Source organism: Myotis lucifugus, unplaced genomic scaffold (genome assembly GCF_000147115.1).
Source record: "Myotis lucifugus unplaced genomic scaffold, Myoluc2.0 scaffold_8, whole genome shotgun sequence".
Taxonomy (NCBI): Eukaryota; Metazoa; Chordata; class Mammalia; order Chiroptera; family Vespertilionidae; genus Myotis; species Myotis lucifugus.
Genome location: NW_005871056.1, coordinates 3368024 through 3394244, shown reverse-complemented (window position 1 = coordinate 3394244; position 26221 = coordinate 3368024). Strand labels below are relative to the sequence as shown.

Here is a 26221-nt window from a genome sequence, read left to right as displayed (position 1 = left end):
ATATATATACTTTTTTAATTTAAATATATATATATTTTAAAAATGCAATGCTTCTGTGCTTGGTACCCAGCCGCTGCCCTTGTCTGCCTCTCCATCGCCTCTCCCCACTGTGCTCCAGCCGCCCCAGCCCTCTCACCTGGCTCCTCAGACACACCAAGCCGATTCCCATTGCACAGTCACACCCCTCCCCCCCCAAGTCTGGCTCTTCCTTCTCACTCAGCTGTCAGAGACTTTCTGAGCTGCACTAGCTCTCTCCCTTCCTCTCTGCTTCTCTCCACTCTTACTGCTTCATGTTACTTAGGACTCCCTAAAATCACCTTATTCATTCATTTACTTAGGGCTGTTTTTGTCAAATTGTCCTTCCCCTGATGGAATATAGGGCTCAAGGGTTTATATCCCTCTGGTTCACCACTCTATCCTTAGCACAAAGTAGCCATAATCGGTGCTCAATGACTATCTGTTAGGTGAATAAGTAAATCAAGTCTGTCGGAATAAGTAAATCAAGTCTGTCGCACTAAGAATAAACAAGCTCATGGAGCAGAATCTGTCAACTTCCCAGCATCCTTTGCTAGAAGATGGGGGTGGCATCGTTCCTGCAAGGTGGAGAGAGTGTCGGGAGGAGGCGCCCACAGGCTGCCACAGTCCTCCCAGGAACATCACCTCCCAGACGCACCTGATAACCCTGAAGCTGCCGACGAACCCACCGCTCCAAAATCTTAGGCCAAGGCCCGAAAATGAATTTGTGTGGTACTTGTCATCATAGCTGACACGAACACCGATCCGGATTCCCGTACTCATCAGTCCTCTTTGTTAAGAGTAATGGTGGCGTTCAGGAACAGTTCAGTCGCAGTGAACGTGGACTCTGGATGGCTAAACAAAATGGGAATTGGCTGGAAAGCGATCAGAGCTCACAGTTCCGAGAAGGAGGGACTGGCATGATTAAGCCAAGGAAGTAAGGAAATGCAGGGCAGAGCAGGTGAGCGATGGGGACGCGGAGGCAAGCCAAGAACGTCACGGGGGCAGGAAACCCAGCCTGTTTCCAGGCACCTGAGGTGGGCCCCTGCCTTCTCTCTTCCGTTCCTTTCAGGACTGAGAAAGGGCAAACTTGTCTGAAGCAGGATATGCACAGATTAAGGAAGCAGCGCCCCTGCCAGCTCTGCCGGTTGAAAAATGAAGAGGTGACGGTAATGTCTTCGTCATCCGCCTGCAAAGGACCTGGTCAGACCGAGGCCAACGCCAAAGGGCAACGTGGCCCCAGCAAGTCTGGGCCGGGCCGGCCTGGCAGCAAGGCCTGTGTCACAGATGCCTTCAGGGACCAGCAGGGCAGGAAAATGTGTGAAGCCAGCTGGTGCAGGACGGCCTGGAGGGACGCTTCCTGTGCCAAAGTGGAGATCTTAGGTCCCCCACCCTAATGTATTTGTGATATGATAATATGGTTTCTCGGCTCTGGGTAGCTCAGTTTGTTAGAGCACCATTCCGATACACCAAGGTTGCGGGTTCAATCCCCAATAAGAAGTAACCAATGAATGCATAAATAAGTGGGAAAACAAATCAATGCTTTTCTCTCTCTCTCTCTCTCTCAAAATCAATCAATAAATTTTTAAAAAAAAAAAGATAATGTGGCCCTGACCGGTTTGGTTCAGTGGATAGAGCATCGGCTTGTGGACTGAAGGGTCCCAGGTTCGATTCCAGTCAAGGGCATGTACCTTGGTTGCGGGCACATCCCCGGTGGGGGGTGTTCAGGAGGCAGCTGATCAATGTTTCTCTCTCATCGATGTTTCTAACTCTGTCCCTCTCCCTTCCTCTCTGTAAGAAATCAATAAAATATATTTTAAAAAAAGATAATGTGGTTTCTCTGCTTTAATGTATTGAGGGAATGGATTCCTTGGTGCCTTGCCTAACTTTTAATCAACCTCTAGTAGAATGAGGCAACCAGTTCTGACCAGCTTCTGAGAGCCAATTGGTTGGATTCAAGAATGTTCAAGCTGGTTGAGATCATTCATGTTGGTAGCTTACAATTAGCACCATCCTTTGCTAGAAGCAAAATTAGCTTGAAATTAACTATGTTTAAAATTAGTCACGGTGGGAGTATTTACACCACAGGAATTGACAAATGTGACCGATCAGGTCTTTTTTGTTAAACCAGCAGCACACTACTGCGTGGTCCTGAAATTAACTGTGCTTGGTCTTATTATATTATTTTTTATCATTACTGGAATGTATTTATTTATTTATTTATTTATTTATTTATTTATTTATTTATTTATTTTTAGAGAGAAAGAAATAGGAGAGAGAAACATTGATGTAGGAGAGAAATGTCAACCAGTTGCCTCCTGTACGCATGCACCTGAACGGGGATCAAACCACAACGTTTTGATGTATGGGATGATGCTCCAACTAACTGAGCCACCCGGCCAGGACACTGGATTTTATTTTTAATCATAAATGAGAAAGAAAAAAATAACAAAAAAAAAGAAAAAAAACAAATAAATGAGATTAGTCTGTAGTGTGTTTTTATTATCCTCTTGAAGGGTACATTCTTTGCCAGCTCTATTTCTTAAAGCTTTCCATATTTTTTGATGGCCTAGTTTAAATCTTTGATTCTCAATCATCTGGAGAGTCTTTTTCATTGAAGTGCCCACGCCATGCACCTGATCAATCCTCAGAATCTCTGGATGGGATTCTCATGCCAGTATATTTTTAAAGCCCTGTAGATAATTCCAAAGTCCAGCCATGGTTTAGAATCACTGCCCTAGCCTAGTGCTTCTTAAACGTTCACGCACACACAAATCACTTAGGGAGCTGGTGAAAATTCAGGGTCTGATTTAGTAAGTCTGGGCGGGGACCTGAGCTTCTGCATTTCCAGCAAACTCCCAGTGATGCTGTGCTGGTCCATGGACCACACTTTGAGTAGCAAAGATTTGAATAACATTGCAATTATCTGTATCTAAAAAGTTAGAGAGAATTCAGTTATGCAGACATTTTACTTTGATGCCTTTCAACATCAAATCTCTATCTTTCTAACAGTCTCGTCTATAGCAATTGGTTTATCTAAATTTTCCATTTTCTCCTATGCCAATTTTGGTATTTTGCATTTTGAGAGAAGTCTAGGTTTTTTTCCTAAGTTTTCAAATTTATTGCTATTTAGTAGTCTCATACTATTACTTTAAACACTCCTGTATCTATAACAATTCAAATCCAAAAATGTAAAAAATAGTAAGCCAATCAACCAATTATCTGTGGGCTCAGACTGATCCTTGGGCTTCCAGTTTGCAACCCAACCCCGTCCCCCCCCCCCAAATTACTCCAGTAATTTCTCTGGCTTTTGAGTTGTCACTGACTCCAAAAAATTTTGTGATGATGTATTACTGATGAAGTCATCTCAGAAACAGTGTCAGAGCTGAACTATGTTAACAATCATGTAATTCAATCACTTTATTTTACAGATGGGCAAGCTGAGGCCCAGAGAGGCGGATGACTTACCCATGAGTAATAAAAAGGTTAAGATTAGAACCGGGGACATCCAGGAACCCATTCAGGACAGAGATATGTCACCTCTATATCCCTAATATAGTTCCCACAATTTAACAGTTCAAGAGCAGTCCCCAATATGGATGATGCATAAGGCACAGTGTTCATCTGGCACCCAAGGCCTTTTATAGTCAGACCACTTTTGTGATGTTCACAGCTTTTCCCCATGATCCCAAGAGGAAAGTGATGCTATTAAGGAACCAATGATTGGAACCCTTGTGTTTGTTTGTTTGTTTGTTTGGTGTTTACATCCACACTGTTGGTACAGCCTTTGTAGAAGACAGTATGATGGTTCCTCAAAAAATTTAAAATAGAATTACCACATGATCCAGCAATTCCACTTCTGGGTATGTACTCCCAAATTAAAAGCTGTTGCAAAGAGATATTTGCAGACCTCTGTTCATAGCAGCATTGTTCACAATAGCTAGCACATGAAAGCAACCCAAGTGTCCTTCAACAGATGAATGGATGAGCAAAAAAGGTCTACACATGCAATGGAATATTATTCAGCCTTAAAAAGGAAGGGAAGCCCTAGCCGGTTTGGCTCAGTGGATAGAGCGTCGGCCTGCGGACTGAAAGGTCCCAGGTTCGATTCCAGCTAAGGGCATGTACCTTGGTTGCAGGCACATCTCCAGTGGGAGGTGTGCAGGAGGCAGCTAATCGATGTTTCTCTCTCATCGATGTTTCCAACTCTCTATCCCTCTCCCTTCCTCTCTGTGAAAAATCAATAAAATATATTTAAAAAAAAAAAAAAAAGGAAGGGAATTCAGACACGCTCCGACATGGAGGCAGGATGGGGAGAGTAGTTTACCCAGGGCCCACGAGCACGCACTCATTTACCACCAACGCACTGGAGGGTTTCGGTTGCTGCCACCACCATTAAATTCACTGCCTCTCACTGAACAGAGAGCCAAAGCCCACCTGATCCTGCTATGACACCTGCCATCCGAGCTGCTGGAGCCCAGTTACCCTAGCCCAGTGATGGCGAACCTTTTGAGCTCGGTGTGTCAGCATTTTGAAAAATCCTAACTTAACTCTGGTGCCGTGTCACATATAGAAATTTTTTGATATTTGCAACCATAGCAAAACAAAGACATATTTTTGATATTTATTTTATATATTTAAATGCCATTTAACAAAGAAAAATCAACCAAAAAAATGAGTTCGCGTGTCACCTCTGACACGCGTGTCATAGGTTCGCCATCACTGCCCTAGCCACGCTGCTGCCCCCACCTCAGTACCCCACAAGGCAGAGCCCACAACCTACCACAGCTGCTGCTAATATCACAAACAGAAAAAACAAAAGCGGCTTTTCCTTCCTTCTGCCTTCCAACAGCCTCACACAGTGCTTTGCACTACCCGAACCCAACCGGCAAGGGAGTTTGGGAAATGCCGTTTCCAGGATGCAGAGGAGAATGAGGCTGAGCAGCCACAGACAATATCCAGGTACAGCTGCCAAGAGGAAGCAGTGAGGCCAGAACCCGAACCTGAAAGTCAAGTCTTGGAATTCAAACACATCTCACCCAGTGACAAGCAGCAGCCCTGAGGAATCACGAATTCTACCTGGCTAGGCCCTTTGTCTCTGGTCTCCCATAAAACTGCCTCAGGCAGAGGTGATGCTCTCCTCAAGGCCTGGGGCGGGGGGGGGGGGAATGAAAGTTACTGAGCCCCCCAAAGGGAGATCTCTGAGCACTGAGTCTTCCATTAAAGCAGAGACAGCCTAGAAACGTGGTCCCCTTCCATTCCCAGGTTAGGAGCTGTGTTAATCTGCTCAGGCTGCCATAACAAAGTACCACAGATTGGGCAGCTTAAACAGACGTTTATTTTCTCACAGTTGATGTCCAAGATCAAGGTGCCAGCAGTCTGGTTTCTCTTGCGGCCTCTCTCCCTGATGTGCAGACAGCCACCTTCTTGCTGTGTCCTCAACACAGGCCTTTCTCTGCATGCATATCCCCGCTGTTTCTTCCTGTAAGGACACTGGTCCTATTGGATTAAGGCCCACCTTTATGACGTCATGTAAGCTTAATTACCTCCTTAAAGGCTCCGTCTTCAACACTCCCATCCCCTTAACTCCATAACTATGTGAGCTAGGTCCTTACACTAAATCTGTGTGTGTGTGTGTGTGTGTGTGTGTGTGTGTGTGTGTGTGTGAGTGTACATGCGTGTGTGTGTCTCCTATTAGTTCTGTTTCCCTGGAGAACACAAACTAATATACAGATACTGTGCAGGGAGATGAAAGCCTAAATCACACCTCTAAGGAGAAACATTAAAATTAAATCTTATTTTTACCTAATGAGAGAAAATTAAATATTAAAGAATATGATTTTTGTCAGAAAGGGTTGAGTTTTGGAGGGCCATAAAGCACTGTAATATTTAATAATTTTTGCTAAACCCCAAAGAACCAATTTTGCCCCTTCGGGAGACAATATTGATCTCATGGAGAATGCATGCCTTTAGAGATATAATCCATTGCATTCACAAAACAAGAGTAAACTGCAATTTATAAAATGAGCACTGAAAAAATAAGAGTTCTAGGAATTGAAAAATCTGAGAACAGAAATTAAAAACTCAGTGAAAGGATTGTGAGTTAAATCTCCCAGAAAGCCAAATACTAAGAAAAGATGGCAGAAAAGGAGAGAACAGATGGTAAAATTAGAGCATCAGCTCAGGAACATTTTAATAATAAGAGTCCCAGGGTCTGGCTGGGGAGCTCAGTTGGTTAAACTGTCATCCTGTACCCCAAGGTTGCAATTCGATCCTCAGTCAGGGCACAAACAAGAAGCAACCAAAGAATGCAGGAATAAGTGGAACAAATCGATGTTTCTCTTTCTTCTTTCCTTTCTTAAAAAAAAAAAAAAAGAGTTCCAGAAAGAGAGAAAATATGTGTGATGGTAGTGCTGGGGAATCATTAAATAATTTGAGCCAATTTCTCCAACTGAAGGATATGCATTTTCAAACTCATTGCAGCCATGGAGGGCCCAGCTCAGATGACAGTACCCCATCTAGGGCACCTCACCACAGTGCCAGAGCACTGGAACCGGAAGAATCATCTAAGACAACCGCCCTCTTACTCCTGGGAGGTGTCATCTAGCTCCTGGTGCTAGAATCTTAAAAGTTGAAATGACATTTTTAGTAGATTTGTCACGAGGATTTTTGGAAAGAAGTTCTGAAGATACTAGCATACCTTTTATTTTTTTTTTGTAAAAGTAATATATGCTCATTTTAGAAAATAGAATTTTCAGAAAAGTTTAAAGAAGAAAAAGTCTCAGCTGTAATTGAACAACCCTGCACTAAATACTGTAACCATTTTGGATTGGTTCCTTCCTGGGTGGGTACTTTTTTTTTTTTAACAGTGTAAAATTTTTATATTTAGAATTAGGCAGCTGGACTCAGTTTAGATGATTCCAATTTTGTTGGCAACATCCAAAGCATCATAGTCAGGAGTCAGTCGAACATATGCCTTCTTCTCACCATCAGGCCTGATCAGGGTGTTGACCTTGGCCACATCAATGTCATAGAGCTTCTTCACAGCCTGTTTGATCTGGTGCTTGTTGGCCTTGACATCCACAATGAACACTAGTGTATTATTGTCTTCTATCTTTTTCATGGCTGACTCGGTAGTCAGGGGGAATTTGATGATGGCCTAGTGGTCAAGCTTGTTTCTCCTGGGTGAGCTCTTCCGAGGGTATTTAGGCTGCCTCCGGAGCCTTAGTGTCTTTGGCCGTCAGAAGGTGGGTGACGTGCGGATCTTCTTTTTTGTGTGGCTGTGGACGCCTTTCAACACTGCTTTCCTTGCCTTCAAAGCCTTTGCTTTGGCTTCGGCTTTGGGAGGGGCAGGGGCTTCCTTCTTAGCTTTCGGCGCCATCTTCGTAAAAAGCCTGTGTGGGTACTTTTAAGAATATATCAGCCTATCTATCCTTTTATAATATTTATTATTAAACATAGTTGAAACCATTCCTATGTATAGTTTTAAATTCCTGCTTACTTATATAAAGAGCATTTTTTTTAAAATATATTTTATTGATTTTTTACAGAGAGGAAGGGAGAGAGATAGAGAGTCAGAAACATCGATGAGAGAGAAACATCGATCAGCTGCCTCCTGCACATCTCCCACTGCGGATGTGCCTGCAACCCAGGTACATGCCCTTGACCGGAATCGAACCCGGGACCCTTCAGTCCCCAGGCCGACGCTCTATCCACCGAGCCAAACCGGTTTCGGCTATAAAGAGCATTTTTTATTAAAAGTTTTTAAAAGTTTCAGTAGCAGCGATGGCCGAGTGGTTAAGGCGTTGGACTTGAAAAGTTTTCAAAAGTTTCAATGACTGTGCAAATATCCTAAGTTATACTATAATTTATATAATCAACCTGTTTTTAGACATCTGAGTTGTAGCCACCTTTTCTGCATTTTTGTTGTTGTAGTTAATCCTCACCCGAGGATATTTTTCCATTGATTTTTATTTATTTATTTATTTAATTTATTAAACTATATTTTTTATTGATTTCAGAGAGGAAAGGAAGAGGGAGAGATAGAAAGAAACATCAATGATGAGAACCATTGGTCAGCTGCCTCCACTGGGGATCGAGCCCACAACCCGGGCACATGCCCTTGACCAGAATGGAACCCTTCAGTCAGCAGTGCAGATGCTCTATCCACTGAGCCAAACTGGCTAGGGCTCCATTGGTTTTTAGAATGGAAGGGATAGGGAGAGACAGAGAAACATCAATGAGAGAGAGACACGTTCATTGGCTGCCTCCTGCAGGGCCAGGGATTGAGACTGCAACCAAGGTATGTGCCCTTGATCAGAATCAAACCCAGGACCCTTCAGTCTGTGGGCCAATGCTCTAACCACTGAGAAAAAAACAGCTAGGGCTTTATCCACCTTTTCATTGTTCTAAATAGCACTGTGATAAAATCTTTGTATAAATACCTCTGGCTATTTCCTTAAATTGGATTCCTAAACATGGGATTACTGATTAAAGATTATGTATAGATTTATGGAATTTGCTTCACAATGCCTACTTGAATTCTGGTCCTGTGCTATTTAATATAGTAGCCACTTAGCCACATGTAGCTATAGTTAAATTTAAGTGCAATTTAAAAACCAGCTCTTTTGTTGCACTGACCATTAGACTTAGTCCACAATAGCCATGTGGGGCCAGTGGCTACATATTGGACAATGCAGACAGAACATCTCCATCATTTCAGAAAGTTCTAGAGGACAGCACTGTTTTAGAGAAACCATACTTTTTGTTCCTCCATATCAGTCTCTCTGTTCCTTTATCAGCTTTAAATATTACCATTTCAAGCCTTATTTGACAAGCCAAAAAGGGAGTCTCCATTTAATTCATAATTGTTTCTAGTTAGGCTCACCATTTTTGTTAGTAATTGTATTTACCTGTGAATTCTCATTTGCTAGTCGTGATGTTTTTCTTATAGATCTAGATACCCTAGGACAGGGGTGGGCAACCCCTGGCACGAGTGCCAAACATGGCACGCCAGTAACTTTTGCTGGCACGCGAAACCCTCTCTTATAATCTTCCACTTACAATTTTTTTTCTTAATATCACAAAAAGGTTGCCCACCCCTGTACTAGGCACAGGGTACTGTGGAGTCCCTGGCAGGAGTACAGGCTGGGGGGAAAGAGGGGAAAAGGCAGGTTAGCATGGGCACATACTAAGATGTAGGGACGCGGCCCCAGCCACTATAACAAAGTAAATAGCTAGGAGACCAAACAGAAACCCCCAGAACCCCAGAGGAATGAAAAAGAGGAAGGAAGACTACAGAAAACCACAGCAGGACAACTGTCACCGTCATTTGGAAAGGATATTTCCACATTTTTCCAGTAGAGGTGTCATATGCTCCAGTGTGGGGCATGGCCACAGAGGTGAGACCATGACACACAGCTCCTAGGGTAGGGTGGGCAACCTTTTTGTGAGTGCATGCCAAAACCAGCAAAATCTCTGACTCAAATTTCTTCTGCATGCCAACCCTAATTTTTTGAGAACATGTTACGCCTACTTGATATCTCTTAAGGTATACGTACGTGAAGAACCTTGAAGAAATAATAAAATCCATTCGAGTGACAAAAACACAGTATATGATGATGAAAAATACATTTATTTTTTAATGTATACATGTACACTGATAGTCTGACAGAAAACTTTATGACTCCGTTTGATATTATCAGTGGGACTTTTGCTGCTGCATCACTGATGACAGAGATTTTACATCAGGTTTATATTTCGTGACCTTCAGAGATATGCACGAGCTACTACTTTCATCCGTCAGGCTACTCCTATTATGAGACTTAACAAAATTCATCACTGAGAACAAAGATTCACAAGTGTATGTGGATGAAAACATGGAGAGTAACGCTGTTGCAAAGTTTTTTAAACAGAAAAAATTTTCTGGATTGACATTCCAAGTCCTCAATAGTTCGTTTTCGACACTATTGAAATTGCTCTTCCCCTCTCTCGTCAATTCATGTTTATGGTCTTTAAGATAACTTGTTATATAAAATTATTTATTTATCTAAGATGCACCTACACTGAATTTATCTGAAAAATAAAAAAGTCGATATTAAGAAAAAGAAATTGTAAGTGGAAGATTATAAGAGAGGGTTTCACGTGCCAGCAAAAGTTACTGGCGTGCCATGTTTGGCACGCATGCCCGGGGTTGCCCACCCCTGGCCTAGTACCTTTTGAACACTGTTTAATGAAATACTACACATTTGAGAAGGGCAGAAAGAAAAAGCAAGAAAAATAAAGCTAATTTTATTTTTAATGGAACTTTTGGTTTTAGCAGAGCCTAGTGAAGTTTAAATATTTGCTCCCCAACATGGTTCTGCAAGGTATTCATAATTTATTTCACAATTTTCCCTTCCTTGGTTGACAACTGTGAAATAGGGAATCAAGCGCTATCAAATGTGACTGCGAATAATGTGTGAGGCAAGCAAGTATCCATGCTGCAGTCCCTTCTCTTGCTCTGCCTTGATCCTGAGCAATAATAAAAACAATTGCACAGAAACATTTAGGGATGTGGGAGGTGCTTTATTTACCCTCAAGAAAGGGTCCTTGATTGGTGCTCCCCTATGTGCCTCGGGTGGGGGCCTTGCAGAAACCTTCAGAGCCCATGGCCTTAAAATGTTGCCCAAATTTAGTTGAGAGCAAACTACCTTCAGTAGGCAAAGTAGGTTGAATGCTGGATAAAATATCCCTTGCTTTATCCCCAGTGAGGCCAACACTGATATTATGAGCTAAAGTTGACCTAGAAAACACATTTGTGAGCATTTCCCTTCCTCTTCAATGATAATAAAAATGGACATGTGTAACTAATTAAGATGGGAGTTGAGGCCAATGGGCATATTGGGCATCTAGTGCCACCTTGTGGTGACACATGCAAATCCTGGGCCCTTTCAAGGACGCCAAGATTTTCAAAAGGACAGCCCTCTTGAAGAGGAGTTTGGATTTAATGACAATCATGGGAGAGGTCGTTTTCTTGGAGAACACAAACTAACAGAAATCACTAGCACTGGCTTGGCACTTTGTAGTAAATAAAGCACTCCCCCGTGATTTAATGTTGGCAGCAGCCCTGTGCTGTAGGTAGTAGGATCTCAGCCTCAGAGATGTGGAGACTAAGGCTTAGAGAAGTTGGAGACCTGAATTAGGCAAGTCCTAACCATACTCCCAATTCTATCATTTATTAATATTATTGTACTATATCACACAGTACATATAAAAAACTCACAAGGAATGCATAGCACTATATAGTATAGGGTATATACTGTGTGGTATAATACATAGCCTAGACCACTGGTTCTCAACCTTCCTAATGCCACGACCCTTTAATACAGTTCCTAATGTTGTGGTGACCCCCAATTTCATTGTTACAAATTGAACATAATTAAAGCATAGTGATTAATCACAAAAACAATTATATATGTTTTTATATATGTAATTATATATGTTTTCCGATGGTCTTAGGCGACCCCTGTGAAAGGGTCGTTCGACCCCAAAGGGGTTGCGACCCACAGGTTGAGAACCGCTGGCCTAGACTATATGGAGTATATACTACATAATATATATCAATGATGGCGAACCTTTTGAGCTCGGTGTGTCAGCATTTTGAAAAACCCTAACTTAACTCTGGTGCCGTGTCACATATAGAAATTTTTTGATATTTGCAACCATAGTAAAACAAAGATTTATATTTTTGATATTTATTTTATATATTTAAATGCCATTTAACAAAGAAAAATCAACCAAAAAAATGAGTTCGCGTGTCACCTCTGACACGTGTGTCATAGGTTCACCATCACTGATATATATGGTACTCGAGTACTTATGCTATTTTCTTTTTTTTTGTTTGTTTTTAATCCTCACCTGAGGATATTTTACCATTGATTTTTAGAGAGAGTGGGAGAGGGAAAGAGAAATATCGATGTGAGAGAAACACATCGATTGGTTGCCTCCTGCACGAGCCCTGACCAGGGCCTAGGCCAGGGAAGAGCCTACAACCGAGGTGCATGCCCTTGACCGGAATCAAACCCAGGACCCTTCTGTCTGCAGGCCGACGCTCTATCCACTGAGCCAACCCAGCTAGGGCTATGCTATTTTCTATAGTACTGCTAAGCAGCACCTACTTCCTTCCTGGGGCTGTTTTCTGTCTGTAAAGACTTTCACTCTGTAAGGCCCATGAGCATCTACCCTATAGGCCCATCTTTACAAGTTGATTTCAAAGAAAAAAAACACTGCAAAGGACAGACTCTGTACTATGATCAGTTTTGCTCTCACCTAGTGTAGCCATCTTCCAGCCTTCAAAAGAAGGGGAGAGAATATATAAAGCAACAGGCCAGCCAGAGAAGATAGGAGTTCCTCTTGTTTCCCGCGCTCCTAGGCCTCTCCTAGAAAGTCAAGGACAGGTGGCAGTTACAATGTCCAGCAAGCTTCCTGCCTGAGACCCACTGCCAGGAGGACTTATTCCAATTGTGCAGAAAGCTATGACTATTACCCAGCCCTTCCCACTGAGACCCCTCCTCTTCAGATGTGGTTAGGGTTTAAGGCCCTGGATTGCTGCATGTATAGTCCAGTCAATATGCCCAAGACAAATGCTCTCATAAACAGCTTCCCCCAAAAAGTGAAACACAAGGGCTTACAGGATCATCTTTAGTTAGCAGGCCAAAAGAACTTGGGTTATTTTTCATACAGTAAAAGTCATTATATGAGAATGCTTGGGAACAGGTCAGCAGACCAATTTCAGGATTTTCCGCTATTCTACCAAATACTAGCTATGTGATTCTGGCCATGTCAGTCATTTACTTCCTAACCACTATGTCCTCATTTCCCACAGGGAGGTGGGACAGATCATCCACCCTATTTCTGGAGAAACTGCGTTGGGCGGATGAGGGGAGGAGAAGGGCCAAGGTGGTGGCCTTCCCTTCTCTCCCTTGGGGTAGTGTGGCAAAGACCGGCCCAATTATAGAGGTCTTAAGACCTGGCCAGATAGCTCCAGTTGGTCAGAGTGTTGTCCTGATACCCCAAGGTTGTGAGTTTGATTCCTGGTCAGGGCACATACAAGAATCAACCAATGAATGCATAATTAAGTGGAACATCAAATCAATGTCTCTCTCTCTCTCAAATCAATAAATTAAATTTTTAAAAATTAGGCCGGGAGCCACAGTGGGTTCTTGAGACACAGCAAAGTAGCATTTGTGGAACACTGGTCTTGAAGAGACACGAGTGAACTGAAGCGGAGAAAAATGAGCAAATATGAGACACTAAAAAAGAGAAGAACAAACCTTCAGGCTAAAAATACACATGGATGTGTTATTTTGCTCTGTTTGGCCTAATTTGTTCTATGGGGTTGTCGGACACGCTGCGCGTGTCAGACTCACGTGAGTAACATAAGAATAATAAAGATCTCTAAGTGCAAGAGGGCCCTTAAGCTTTCCTACAGGGGTTTTACAGTCAGACAACATGGCTCAATTACACCATAAGACTTCCTTTACTTTTTAGACCTTGCAATTTTATTTGCTTTTGCATTTCTATAATACACACACACACACACACACACACACACACACACATACACGCTCTTTTTTTGTGTTTTTTTACGCGCTACTTTTTAATACAAAAGTTATATGTACTCATTGAAGAAGTTAAGATATAAAAATATAGAAAATAAAAAGAATGACATTAAACATTCCTCTTCAAGGGGAGGCATAAAAGTCAACCTTGTGAAAGAAAGGTCAGGACCTGTGCCCCGGGCCCAGGGTCACAGGAGTTGGGCTCTTTGGAGACTTTCGGAATTTGCTCTGAAGGAAAACTCTTGGCACACACAGACCTTCTTTTTTGTTCACCGTCTCACGAAACACATACTCATTCACCACTTCTTCATAACCCGAGTCCGTAAAGAGCTGAGCCAGGAACTCTGTAAGACAGCAGATCAACAATGCTCGGTGCTGGTGTCACTACCTGTGCTTTGCGGTGGGGTAAGGACTCCCTAAGGGCTGTAGGGTTGAGACAGGTTTTTAAAAATGTAATGAAAACTTCAACATGAAAATGTAAGGTTTTGTTTTGGGAAGTAACACATTCCTACTTTTCTTCATCTTACACCCAAATAGAAACCCCCCCAATAAAAATGTAATCAGAAAAAAAAGTTTAAGGACAACCTGGACTATGCCCACCTTGCCCTATTATGAGTCCCCAAATGCAAAAGTCTGAGTAAAAAGCAGCAAAATTCCAAACTGGCTGTATTAATACAAAGTGTGCATGTGTTCAATTTGTTTAGATCAAGCACCTCACCGATCCTAATATGAAGGAGAAAAATCTGTGACCAGTGTGGGGGAAAGAAATCACCTGGTGGTGATATACCCCACAGAAAGGAAATTTAATCCAAATAACATGTCACTACATGTTAAATGAAACAAATAACACTACAACAAATTTTTAATTTTCAAGTGACATTTTCTATGATTCTGCAGATTGAATGGTAATCATTCATTTTTTGCTTGGAATCCAAAAGAATATTTTATTTCAAGAAATACAAATGTTTGTAAAAAACAGAGCTTAAGAAGGTAATTTATCTTATGGTCCATTATTAAATAGGTTTAAAACTCATGTTCAAAATGCCCAAAAGACTAAAATAACACTTAGTGTTTGGATGTTTTTAATTTAAATATGACTTTTTAAGGAGCCCTCTATAGCAAAATTGTGCATTTAAATACAGATCTAATCACTTTTATAGAAAAATGTTTTTTGTGACCTGGGAGAGCAATCACAAGGCAATATACTGTCCTATTTCCTTTATTGTTGACTGAACAAAGTGAAGAAGACCCTGAGTTGGCCCCCCCTTTCCAGCACAGTTCTGGTAGGGTATCCACATGGCACGCCAGCCTGTCCGTTAACCCAGGTCAACTAGACACCATCACCAGAGGAGGCTTGTGAGCTCACCGCAGCCAGGGGCTGTGTCTATGTCATCCTGGGTTCTAGGTAAGGGGCACGTGTCAGAGAGCTTGGCATGTGTGCTAAGTACAGCCATCCCCATCCCAACCAGTAACACAGTGATAACGCAATCAAGTAAACACAAATAAAGACAGAGTCCAGTAATCTTACCGTCAGTAAAAAAATACGATCTGGTTCCATCTTGTCTAACATAAAAGTTTTCTCCAAGTTTGCTTCCAGCTTTAAACCTAAGCATGGCGTGATCATATAGTCCATAGTCACGAAACAGGACATTTTTGCCTGGTTTCAATACCTACAAATCAAAAGCAGGCTGGATATAATTCTGGGGAACCCAGTCAAATAAAGCTTCATAGAGATGGATTCAAGCTAAAATAAAACCTGATTAATTTAGAGACTAAATTTACATTTATGATAATTAGGAAAGGGGTGAGACTGAAATCCCCATAATATGGAAGGAAAAGGGCCTGCTAATGTAAGGTGCAGCCAGGCCTGGCAGTGTGCCCACGGAGGGACACTTCCTGAGCACTTACAAAAGCATTCTGGAAGGTCCAGTGTCACACAATTAAAATGTTAAAGATATTAAACGAAATAGTCGTATCCTCATGAAGGCATGTTCTTCCAATGTTTTATTAGCCATTTCCTAGCACAGTGGTCGGCAAACTCCAGCCCCGAGCCCACATGAGGCTCTTTGGCCCCTTGAGTGTGGCCCTTCCACAAAATACCGACTTCTGCGCATGGACCACGAAGTTTCAATCGCACTGTACCTGGTATTTTGTGGAAGAGCCACACTCAAGGGGCCAAAGAGCCGTATGTGGCTCGCGAGCCGCAGTTTGCCAACCACTGTCCTAGCACATGACCCTGTAGTCAAACTATCTCTTTTAAAAAAATATGTCATTTTGGCTTTTACTGATTCTGGCTGGCTTTCCTCATTCTGAGTCTCAGCTCTGGTTTCACTGTGCTACAACTATGGACGGCTTCCCCACCATGCTAACACCTGACATATGCCCAGCCCTGTACAGCTTACCCGACATTGTCTCATTGGATCTTCACCCAATTCTGAGAAGAAGGAAGGAGTGTGATTATTATCCTCACGTGAGATGAGGAAACGGACATCAGCAGAGGTAAGTGATTTGCCTACGATCACACATCAGCTACTAAGTGGGGGAGTCAAAAGGCATGTTAGCCCTTGGATGTGTGTGTGTGTGTGTGTGTGTGTGTGTGTGTGTGTAGGGGTGTGGGGGGGTCATTCCAATGCCAGTGACACTACTGACAAGAAAAGAGGGGCTACGAGGGGAGGAGTATTCTTCCCACGCTGTGCTGCACTTCTCAATGTGAGGAGTGGATCAGGCAAGTGCAGGAGTGTAGGGAAGGGGTTCAATGTCCGGCCCAAGTGGGAACCCTCACTAAAGCCTTTCAGAGATAGGCATCACAGGGTGGATGTCTCAAAAATTGGAAGGTAAGATCAGCAGGGAGTGGGTATAACTGCTCCTATCTTACAAAGCAAGTAACCATACGCTTTCAGGATGAAGAGAAAGTGGTACACACTGTAACACTTTTATGTGAAAATTCTTTCAAACTGCGTTAATATTACCAAATTAGAGTGGACTTCAAAGGGGGCACTGATTTTATTAACTCCTACTCTGACCCATCACATCAACAAGGTAATTAAGACATGACATATACTACCTATTATAATAGATATTTGACATAGTTTGATGTATTTCTTCTTTCTGAATAGAATATAAAGTATTGTCCATAATACTTTCAAGTGTGCTAGCAGATTCTCTCATTTAGTAATTTCTTATCAATACTAGCATGCATTTTAACTATTGTCAGTAAAGAGGCTCTTGGATAAAAACATTCTTACCTTGGTCAAAAATGCTAAGTTTTAAAATGTGAACAATTGAGAGGGAAAAATTCTGAAAAAATTAGCTCATATGAGAAAGACTTCTTCTCCATTTCAGAAGAAAGGAATGCTATATGGGACTGTGGAAAAAGCACTCACTCAGGAATTTGAAAATCTTGATTCATATTGTAGTTCTTCCATTAACTAGTTGAATGACCTTGAGCAAGTAATTTCATGCCTCTGTGTATGTTTTCTCTTCTGTAAAATAATAATTATGATACTCATGCCTCCTTTAGTCACGGCACTGTATAGTTACACCAGGCATTTCCCAATGTTAGGTTCTTTTACTCCCCCAATAACTCCGAGAAGTGGGTAGGTTAGGTCTATTATACCCACTTTACAGTAACTTAGGCTCAGAGTAAAATGATTTGCCTGAGTTTTCAAGGCAAGTTGGTGGCACAGGTAGAACAAAATCCAAATCTTCCAATGACAAATTTGGTCTACTTTTACTTCACCATTATATTCCGAAAATGAGGTAATTCAACTTAAAGGTTTTCTTTCAGTATAAAATTATGTGGTTTTTAAAATTTCTCCGGTGTTAACATCCTGGAGTAATTATATCTACCTTACAATAGCTTTTGTAATTCTTTTAATATATATATTTTTAATTTTATTTTAATATATTCTTAATTAGATGATTATATTATCAGAAAGTAGTAAGTTTTGTTTCTTTCTCATCCTCAAATCTTGTCTTGTCTTTTTGTGCTGACTAGGACCTCTGCATAATGATGGGAAGTATTGGTAGTGGGCACCCTCAGCCCCATAAAGTTCCTGATATTCCATATTCTGCCCTAACTGCTACCTAACACCTGAAGCCTTCATCAGTGAAATCACCAGTATCCGCAACCTCTTCTGAATGTTCTCTTCATTCTTGTGCTCACAGAAACCTCAGTCCCCATGACACTTTTCTCTGCAACCTCTCGAGTCATGGCTGTGTTTTCTCCCACTACCCTGTACCACTGGGCTGGGAGACCTAGCTGGTTTCCTCCCTTGCTCCTCATTGCTATTTTCTGTGCATTCTCCTTCCTCCTCCCTGAAACCCCCAGCTCTGAATCTCTTGTCATCAGACTATATCACCTATATCCCTTAATGATACCAATGTCTATTCGTTCCATGGTCATATCCCTTCATTTCATGGCAAATAGATCTTTGGATTTACTCTCTTATTCTCAATACTATTCCATTCTTAATTCTGGTCAATTCAATACACATGTGCATTATCCTTCCAAATATGCTGGCTTCTTAACGATTTGAGCTTCTCTTTCAAAGATCGTGTCCTCCACCCTGCTTAACCCATTCACTCATAATGTCCTAAAGTTTTGTCAGCACTAAAGTGTATAACCTCCCCATATTCTCAAAGTCATCCAGGTCATTCGCTGACCATCCCCACCATCTTAGTTCCCTCTCTAGTTCCCCATCTTTAATAATCCTTCACCCTCATCCGGACCTTCAAATCAGGTGGTCCTACTATCTCTTCCCTACTGTCCTCTCCTCCCTGTTTACCGAGCTTAAGTTCCATGCCCATTTATTGGTATGTGCTGGGTTCCCATCTGCTCAGATACCAGGAACGGGGAAAGGAAAAGTTAAGGAGAAAAAAAACAAAACCACCTTACAAAACCTCAGAGGGCTAAAACCAAGGTGGCAATATCTGAATTTTTTTTTTAAATATTGTTTTAAGTGCAAATAATTATTCCCTAACAGGTTTCAAGTGTCTTAAAATTTCTACCTCACTACTACTCTTTTAAAACAACTAAAATCAGGGTAAAACTTTAATGTATAACTAGCTCTGAATACACAAATGCTGTCATACCTAGCATCTACCTTTCAACTTGCTGAATGCTCTCCTCTCCCTTTGTAGAGCAGATCGACTGAAGCCCAGGACTCACTGAATAGGTGAGGCTTACAGGCTTTAGATCATGCACACTTGTACTTTAGTGTCCCCAGGTGAGCTGGCTGCAGAATTACCACTGGTCACTTGTGTTTGTTCCCAAACTTGTTTGTGCTGATTGTACTTAGATTTATAATTATACTAGAGGCCCGGCGCACAATATTCATGCACAGGTAGGGTCCCTAGGCCTGGCCTGCAATCAGGGCCATCTTCTCTGGCTGCCGGCAGCTGGCCTCGCCTCTTGCCCTCTGTGTGTAGGGCAACTGGTGGGGCGATCGGGGCCCCGGCACCGCCCTCGTTCGTTCACCGCCGCCCACCTCTGGCTCCCCGTTCCCCATAGGGCGATCCGGGCCTGCAGGCTGGGGGCAGCTCCTGCATTGAGCATTTGCCCCCTGGTGGTTAGTACGCATCATAGCTGTGTGGTCGATTTGCACATTACGCCTTTATATATATAGGTATGAGTATATAAACAATCTATATATATAAAAGCCTAAGCAGCCTTCCAACCGTCCGACCGGTAGCTATGATGTGCAATGACCATAGAGGGCAGATGCTCTGACCAGTAGCTATGACACTCACTGACCACCAGGGGGCAAACACTCAAAGCAGGAGCTGCCGAACTGCAGTGACTTAGCAGCTGCAGTTCTCCAGTAACGCACCTGAAACCAGAGAGGAGGGTGCCCGATTCCGAGGTGTGTCACCCGAGAACTGCCCTCTTGCAATCCGGGACCCCTCGGGGGATGTCAGAGAGCCAGTTTCGGCCCGATCCCCACAGGCCAGGTTGAGGGACCTCACCGGTGCATGAATCCATGCACCGGGGCTCTACTGTAATATAAATGTGAATAGAAAGCATTTTTATTTTCTATGAAAAGTACATTGAATACTTCGGGAAGATTTGATAAAGAAGTACTGAACAAATGGCTATTTGATTGGGTGTGTGAGAGTCAACTGTGAAAGTCTGGGTAAGAATGTAAGAGACTCTGTTCCAGATTCCTTTCCAATTGCTTTTAAGTTCTTGATCCATTTTTAAAGAAACCAAACTCTATTTTATGTGTGGCTCATGTAAGAAAGACAATAAATGGTCCCAAACTCAAAGAAAAGGCCTTGGCTCTACATCTAAAGAGTGACAAATGAATATTAATATATTTTAAGTTACAATAACATGTTTAACCCTTTTCGGTCCACGACCAGGCGCTAGGAGCAGGTCTAACATCACTGAGACACCGCAAACCGGTTCAACATTCACTCCCATCAATTAATTTGGACCAGACTGTTTGAATTCCAAAAATAAAATTGGACCGCAAAGGGTTAAAGTAAGAATTTGCCATTTTTAGAATTTCTTGATTTTGTTGATTTTTTAAATTAATCAACATCATTACCAATTGACTGTATAGATAAGAGAGCCTTGTTTACAAAGTACCCTCACACATAATCTCACCTGCACCTCATGATAACTCTGTGAGACACCGTTTTACAGATAAGGAAACTGAGGCCTAGGGAAGGGAGATGAGATGGTTTACCTTCAGTCGTATGACTTACACGTGAAGCTTTACTTCCTGAGTACTGAGGCTCCTGGTGGCCATAGGACTTTGGGTTCTCCCCATATGAATAGCAATGATGGCAGTAACAACAACAATGGCCGACTTTTAAAGAACACTTACTATGTTCTAGACATCATGCTAAGCACTTTATGCATATTTCATATATTCTCACCCAATCCCAATATCTAGGAAGTATTATCTCAACATTTCTACAGGTAATAAAATTGAGGCTCAGAGAAATAAAGGAACTTACCTAAATAGGGAAGCCATATTTTGACTCTAGACACTGTGACTCCTGACTGTGTGCTCCTGATCAATGAACCACATTTCCTCTCACTTTACAGCAGGACTCCCTAGATCCCAGGTAAAAATCATCCTTGCTCCAAGGCTGGCCAAGCTCTGAAGAGCAGTGATGGCCACCAGACAAATCGAAGTTTAGGGTGGATGTTTTTTCACGCAGAATCCCTTTCCATACACAGCCTACCTAATGAGAATGGGGGCTCTTCAATCTAGACGGTACATGAGCCTCAGAGAGAAGGTAAGCAAGAAGACTGGGATGTCCAACTCCTCAAGTGCAGACTCCAAATCACTAACCTTGTAAATGTTTTGTAAGACAAGGTGCATCTTATCAGGGTGAACAGCAGAGAGCACAAATATCAACAGGACAACATCCACAGACTCGGGGGGCACATGTTCCATAAGGTCATCTTTAGTTAGATCGCACTGGAATACCTTGCATCTTTCTGTGTCATATAAAGGATTTTGCTAAAGAGAGGAAAAACACAAAAGAATTTTAATGCCATTTCCATGTTGATACATATAGAAAAATACAGCCTCAAAAGGAGATCCTGTTTCCACTTGTATACTACTGCACAGAGATCACTGATCATTTTGTTATAGGTAAAACGAGTAATGAACCATTTGCACATTAAAGAATGGAATATGCAATATGAGGGGCAAGATTTCCTTTTAACAAATCATTTTTAATTGAGGACAGAATACAGCCTATCACATATTCCAAATACTTCCAGAGGGATAATAATCCAAAACTGGTCTCTGCTTCCTTAATCCTCCTTTGAATGAATCATCAACTACAAAACTAAACTTACAAGAAGTCTTTCCAGCTCCCACAGTTCTCCTGGGTATATTAAACCTTGATGCAGCAAGCTAAATAAACCTAAGTTCTTTTATTATAAATGTGTTCCTGGTGCACTTTGGTTGGTGGGTTTGACGCTTTTATAAGCGCATTATAAAGAAAAATATAAAACTTTGCTTTAATGTAAATAAGGGCCTGAATAAAGAGAAAGACATAGAAAGTTACTGAATGGGAAGATTCAATATTGAAAAGATGCCAACTCTACCTATCATTCCACTTACAAATCCAGTGCAATCTCTACTGAATCCTAGTAAGTTTCTAGAAACTTGACAAGGTAAATTTGATTAATCTGGAAGTGAAAATCTTTAGGAATAGCCAAGTCAACTTTTAAAAATGAAGAATAATGAAGAAGAAGTGTAGTACTAACATAATGTGGTTTGAGAATGGGAACAAATAGAGACTGGGAAAGAGGAATAAGTTAAACAATGATACAAAGAAACATTTTGGAATGTGGGACCTCATTACAGAAAATGGCTCATTTTCCAAAAGCTCAATGTTAGTGTGGAAAAGGGTCAATGGGAAGGGCAGGAATATTTTAGGCTAAGGAGACTTAAGGTACATAATGAAATATAAGATGTAGTCCTTGATGAAATATAGCTATAAAAAACACCTGGGACTATCTGGGGACATCTGAATCTGGATTGGGTATTAATGACATTAGGGGATTAGAGTTATTTTTATTATATATGTGTTTTGTGGTCATATAGAGAAAATCCTTATTGAAGATGTATGCAAACATGTTTAACAGTGAAATATTTGTAATTTAAAACAGTTCACACACAAAAAAGTCTATAAAACAAATTCAACAAAATGCTGGCAATCATTAAACTTGGTATAAGCAGTCTGGCTCATGTTGCTCAGTGGTTGAGCGTCGACCTATGAACCAAGAGGTCCCCAGTTCGATTCTTGGTCAGGGCACAGAGCCAGGTTGTGGGCTTCATCCCCAGTAGGAGGCAGCCAATCAATGTTTCTCTCTCATCAATGTTTCTCTCTATTCCTCTCCCTTTCTCTTTCTCTAAAATCAATAAAAAGATATTTTTTAAAAATTTGGTATAAGTATATGGGTGTCGTTATGGTATTTCTTTATACTTTTCTGAATAAAGCTATCTTTCTATAAGTATTATATATGTATGTAAATGGAAAACTACATTTTTTATTATCATAGCTGCTCAACTTCAGGGAGAGAACAGAAATTGGGCAAATGGGTATAAAGGGCAGGTTAAACAAATTTAAAAAACCAGAAACATAAGAGAATACATGGATGGTGCACCAACCTGGACATATTCAACTGCTCTTGGAGAAAAATCACAGGCATAAGCAAAGATATTCAGATCTTCTTCTAAAAGTGGGAATAGACAGTTCCCAACCCCACAGCCAGCTTCAAGTATAGTCAATTTTTGATCTTCAAACTGAGGAAAGAGAACCCAAAGTTAGAGTACACTACGTTTGCATAATGAAGAAATAAACCAAACTAAAAGGTCCAGAACATGTAAGACAAGGTCTCTGCCCTCAGAGGCAATAAATAACTGATAACCCAAAGCTAATACTGACATCTCAATTTGTCGTCCCACATTGGGCAGTTCGGTGTGGAGAAAACACAGCATTAACAGCTCAATCCAGACTTCTCCCCTCACGTCTGTTTTCTATCGTTGGACAAATCAGTTAAATGGCTTTGTCCCTAATGTCATCAGTAAGTGGGGTTAACACTAATGCCTGCTTCACAGTGCTATTACAAGGCTTAAATCACAGATGTGAAGTTCTAGAAAAGGGCATGGTCAAGTGAGCATCATCATTATGAATCTGTCACTGAAGTTCTTCAGTATGAATTTAACATTTACAACTTTCAGGTTAGCTTTAAAGAAACAAAAATGCCCACTAAAGCTCTCTCCTGTGTATTATACAACCCAGGAGCTGCTAAAACTACTTGAAATCAGTCTACTTCTTTCTAAGGTATAAAGTATTCTGACAGGCTTCATAAATTATGCGAAGAATGTTTTACACGGAGACAGTGTTCAGAACTCTCTAGCTTTCCTTAGTCTCCGTGGATCTTCCCTGTGCCTGGCTGAGGCCACAGAGAGAGATCCCAAGGCAAGCTGAGCCTTTATTTTATAGTGAGAGGTAAACAAGGTAGTGGTTTCTATAGTTACACAGTTCTTGTGAGTTTCACTTGTTTTGACCATAGTTACACTTCCTGCACTTCCCTCAGCCCATTAGCTTCCCAGATAAGATCTAGAGAGCCTCATAAGGTCAAGCCTAATTATGCTAAGAGGACTGTGCCCTCTAAGCTGGGAATTGTTTGTGACTTTGCCCACAGGTCAGTCTGAGGCTTAACCCTGTATCAGCTCCCCACAGAAATCAGTCTACTTCTTTCTAAGGTATAAAGTATTCTGACAGGCTTCATAAATTATGTACCTCACTTCCATAAAAATGCAACAAAGCACTCTTTTTCTTCACCTTTTAAATGAAGAACATTTAAAAATGTTCTAAGTGATGCGTACTAACCACCAGGGGGCAGATGCTCAATGCAGCCACTCCGTCCTGGCTGGTGTGGCTTGGTTGGAACATCATCCCGTCCATGGAAAGATGGCCGGTTCAATTCCCAGTCAGGGCACATACCCAGGTAGTGGGGTTAGAGTCCCAGTCAGGGCACATTCAGGAAGCAACGGGTGGCCGTTTCTCTCTCTCCCTTCCTCTCTCTAAAATCAATTTTTAAAAAATTTTAAATAAAGAAACAACAGCTCAAATAAGGTGTAGCATTACCTCCCTACATGATCTGAGCTCCTCAAACTCTCTGGTGGTCCAGTGTCTGTCTTTGAAGAAATTAGTACTATTTCTTTTGTAAAAAAGATCCCAGTTCTTCTGAGCCTCTTTTTCCAGTTTTTGTTGTTTAAAATCAGACACTAAAGTTTGGTCCCTTTTCAGTTTCTCCTCTTCTTCGGAGCTGAGGATCCTTGCTGGCAGCCCCTTCCTTTGCAAAGATGCCATCTCATCAGCTGGTGGTAACACAGTTAATCCTGCCGAAGACTCTCCATCCCTGAATAACATGCGGAATCCAAGCTGACTCTGCAGACATAGGCAGGGTGTTCTCAGATGTGGTTCCTCAGGTTCAAGGCTCAGGGGACATTCCTATTTTGCAGGGAAAAGAATGAGATTCTGGTTAGGGGTTCCAGGACAGTTCTTTAAGAGGCCAAGTCTGCGGTTCTAGCACAGATCTTTCACCAAACTGCCCAGTTCACCACACATTTACCAGTGCTGACTCCACATGAAACCCTGCCTGCCATAGAGAGGTCACATAGAAGCTAAGACAAAGTCCCCACCATCAGAGGGCTTACATTTATGCCAGAGGCCGGTCCATCTTGTTGCTTGACACAGTTGCTACAGGGAAGAAACATCTGCACAGCATATGTTTCAAGGGACCTGGAGTATACGGCATACTGTTCTTAATGTTTGCTCCCCTTCTTAGCGCTATGTGTTCTAACCAAAGCCACCTCCCCGAGAAAGGTTGTTTCCCCAGGTGGGGATTTTTCCCTGGAGTTAGGGATTAACAGGACTAAGGAAGGGAAAAAATCAGTAAAACCCCTTAACTAAGTGCCACTCGGGTAGTTAATCACCTTAACTACGAACAATCACGCTTAAACTACGTAATCTTTACTTAGAATAATCTCCTTCAGTTACTTTCTTGTAGTTTAACAGAACAGTAGAGTAGTGACCTTCGAATGGAGATAACTAGCCCTAACCTTTGGAATAGAATGGATAGGATTAAACTCAACAGAACTAGATGGAGATGGGATTTTTGGCAAAGGTCAGATAAGAAACTATGGACATGAAACAAGGAACTGTAGAAGGTCAAGGGAGGACCCAAAACATACCATGATGTGATTATAGAGGCATGCTTATAGGATCAAATGGTAGAAATACAGATGTAACAGGAGAATAAAGAGAAAACCTGGCTATGCTGATCAACTGAAGGCTGTCTCTGAGTCATTCCTTCTTTACCGACTCCGTCCACACCTTTGGGAACCCCTGGACCTGATGGGGCTGGACCCCAACACATTTAGGGGCGCAGGGCTCGCACGCGCAGAACGCTAACTCAAACCAGAATAACTCCTCTATTAAAATAAATCGGTTTCGTTCAGAAAAAGGACACTCCCAAGAACTGACTGAGAAACACTGGAGAGAAAATACTCATTAATTTTTGGGGTGACTTAAGGAGTGACTTAACAACGACCGCATCAGCTCCCCGATTGGATGCGGGTGGTCAATTGCCGGACAGAAGTGGGATCATCGTTTCCCAAGGATCGGACACTCGGTGTTTTCGGGGAAGACAGAGCTACGCCCGGGGGGCCTGAGTCTCTCGTCGCACTCACAAGATCTCTCACAACCAGGGACAGGCCCTCGCACCGCCAACACGGCACGAAGGGGAGGGAGAGAACGAGTGAGTCGCGGCATAGGATTCCGAGAACCCATCTGTCTCATGAGACTCGAGATCAACTAGGCGGACCCGGCCGCTAGGGCCTGCGGAGAGCCGGTCACACTGGCTGTCAGACCCGCGTGGATCTAGCCCGCGGCGCTCTGGGCTCACCGTCATCAGTTTCTAGCTTCACCTGGAGGGGCAGGGCCGGGCGCACTCAGCCCTCAGCCAGGCCCAGGCCTCGGAAACAGAGTTTGGGAGCCGCCGCGAAAAAACCCTGAGCCTGGACAAACCGGCGTCGAGGACCGCAGAATCCCGGCGGAAT

General features: G+C 42.2%; 1 protein-coding gene and 1 pseudogene across 4 annotated transcripts; both read right to left on the bottom strand.

Moving 5' to 3' along the window:
- Positions 1 to 6880: 6880 nt before the first annotated feature.
- On the bottom strand, positions 6881 to 7403 carry LOC106696199 (annotated as a pseudogene).
- Positions 7404 to 13584: 6181 nt separating this feature from the next.
- METTL6 (methyltransferase like 6) lies at positions 13585 to 26213 on the bottom strand. Of its 4 annotated transcripts, none has more exons than XM_006083680.3 (6): positions 26068 to 26213; positions 24246 to 24611; positions 22760 to 22894; positions 20924 to 21094; positions 15145 to 15286; positions 13585 to 13960 (listed from the first exon to the last, which is right to left on the bottom strand). In XM_006083680.3, the coding sequence occupies exons 1-6, from the start codon at positions 26071 to 26073 to the stop codon at positions 13779 to 13781; spliced, it is 1002 nt and encodes a 333-aa protein (XP_006083742.1). In that variant the 5' UTR covers positions 26074 to 26213; the 3' UTR covers positions 13585 to 13778. The 4 variants fall into 4 exon arrangements, with proteins under 4 accessions (XP_006083742.1, XP_006083743.1, XP_006083741.1 ...); XM_006083681.3 differs by having other exon boundaries at positions 26090 to 26181; XM_006083679.3 differs by lacking the exon at positions 26068 to 26213 and adding an exon at positions 24818 to 24877.
- Positions 26214 to 26221: the final 8 nt, after the last annotated feature.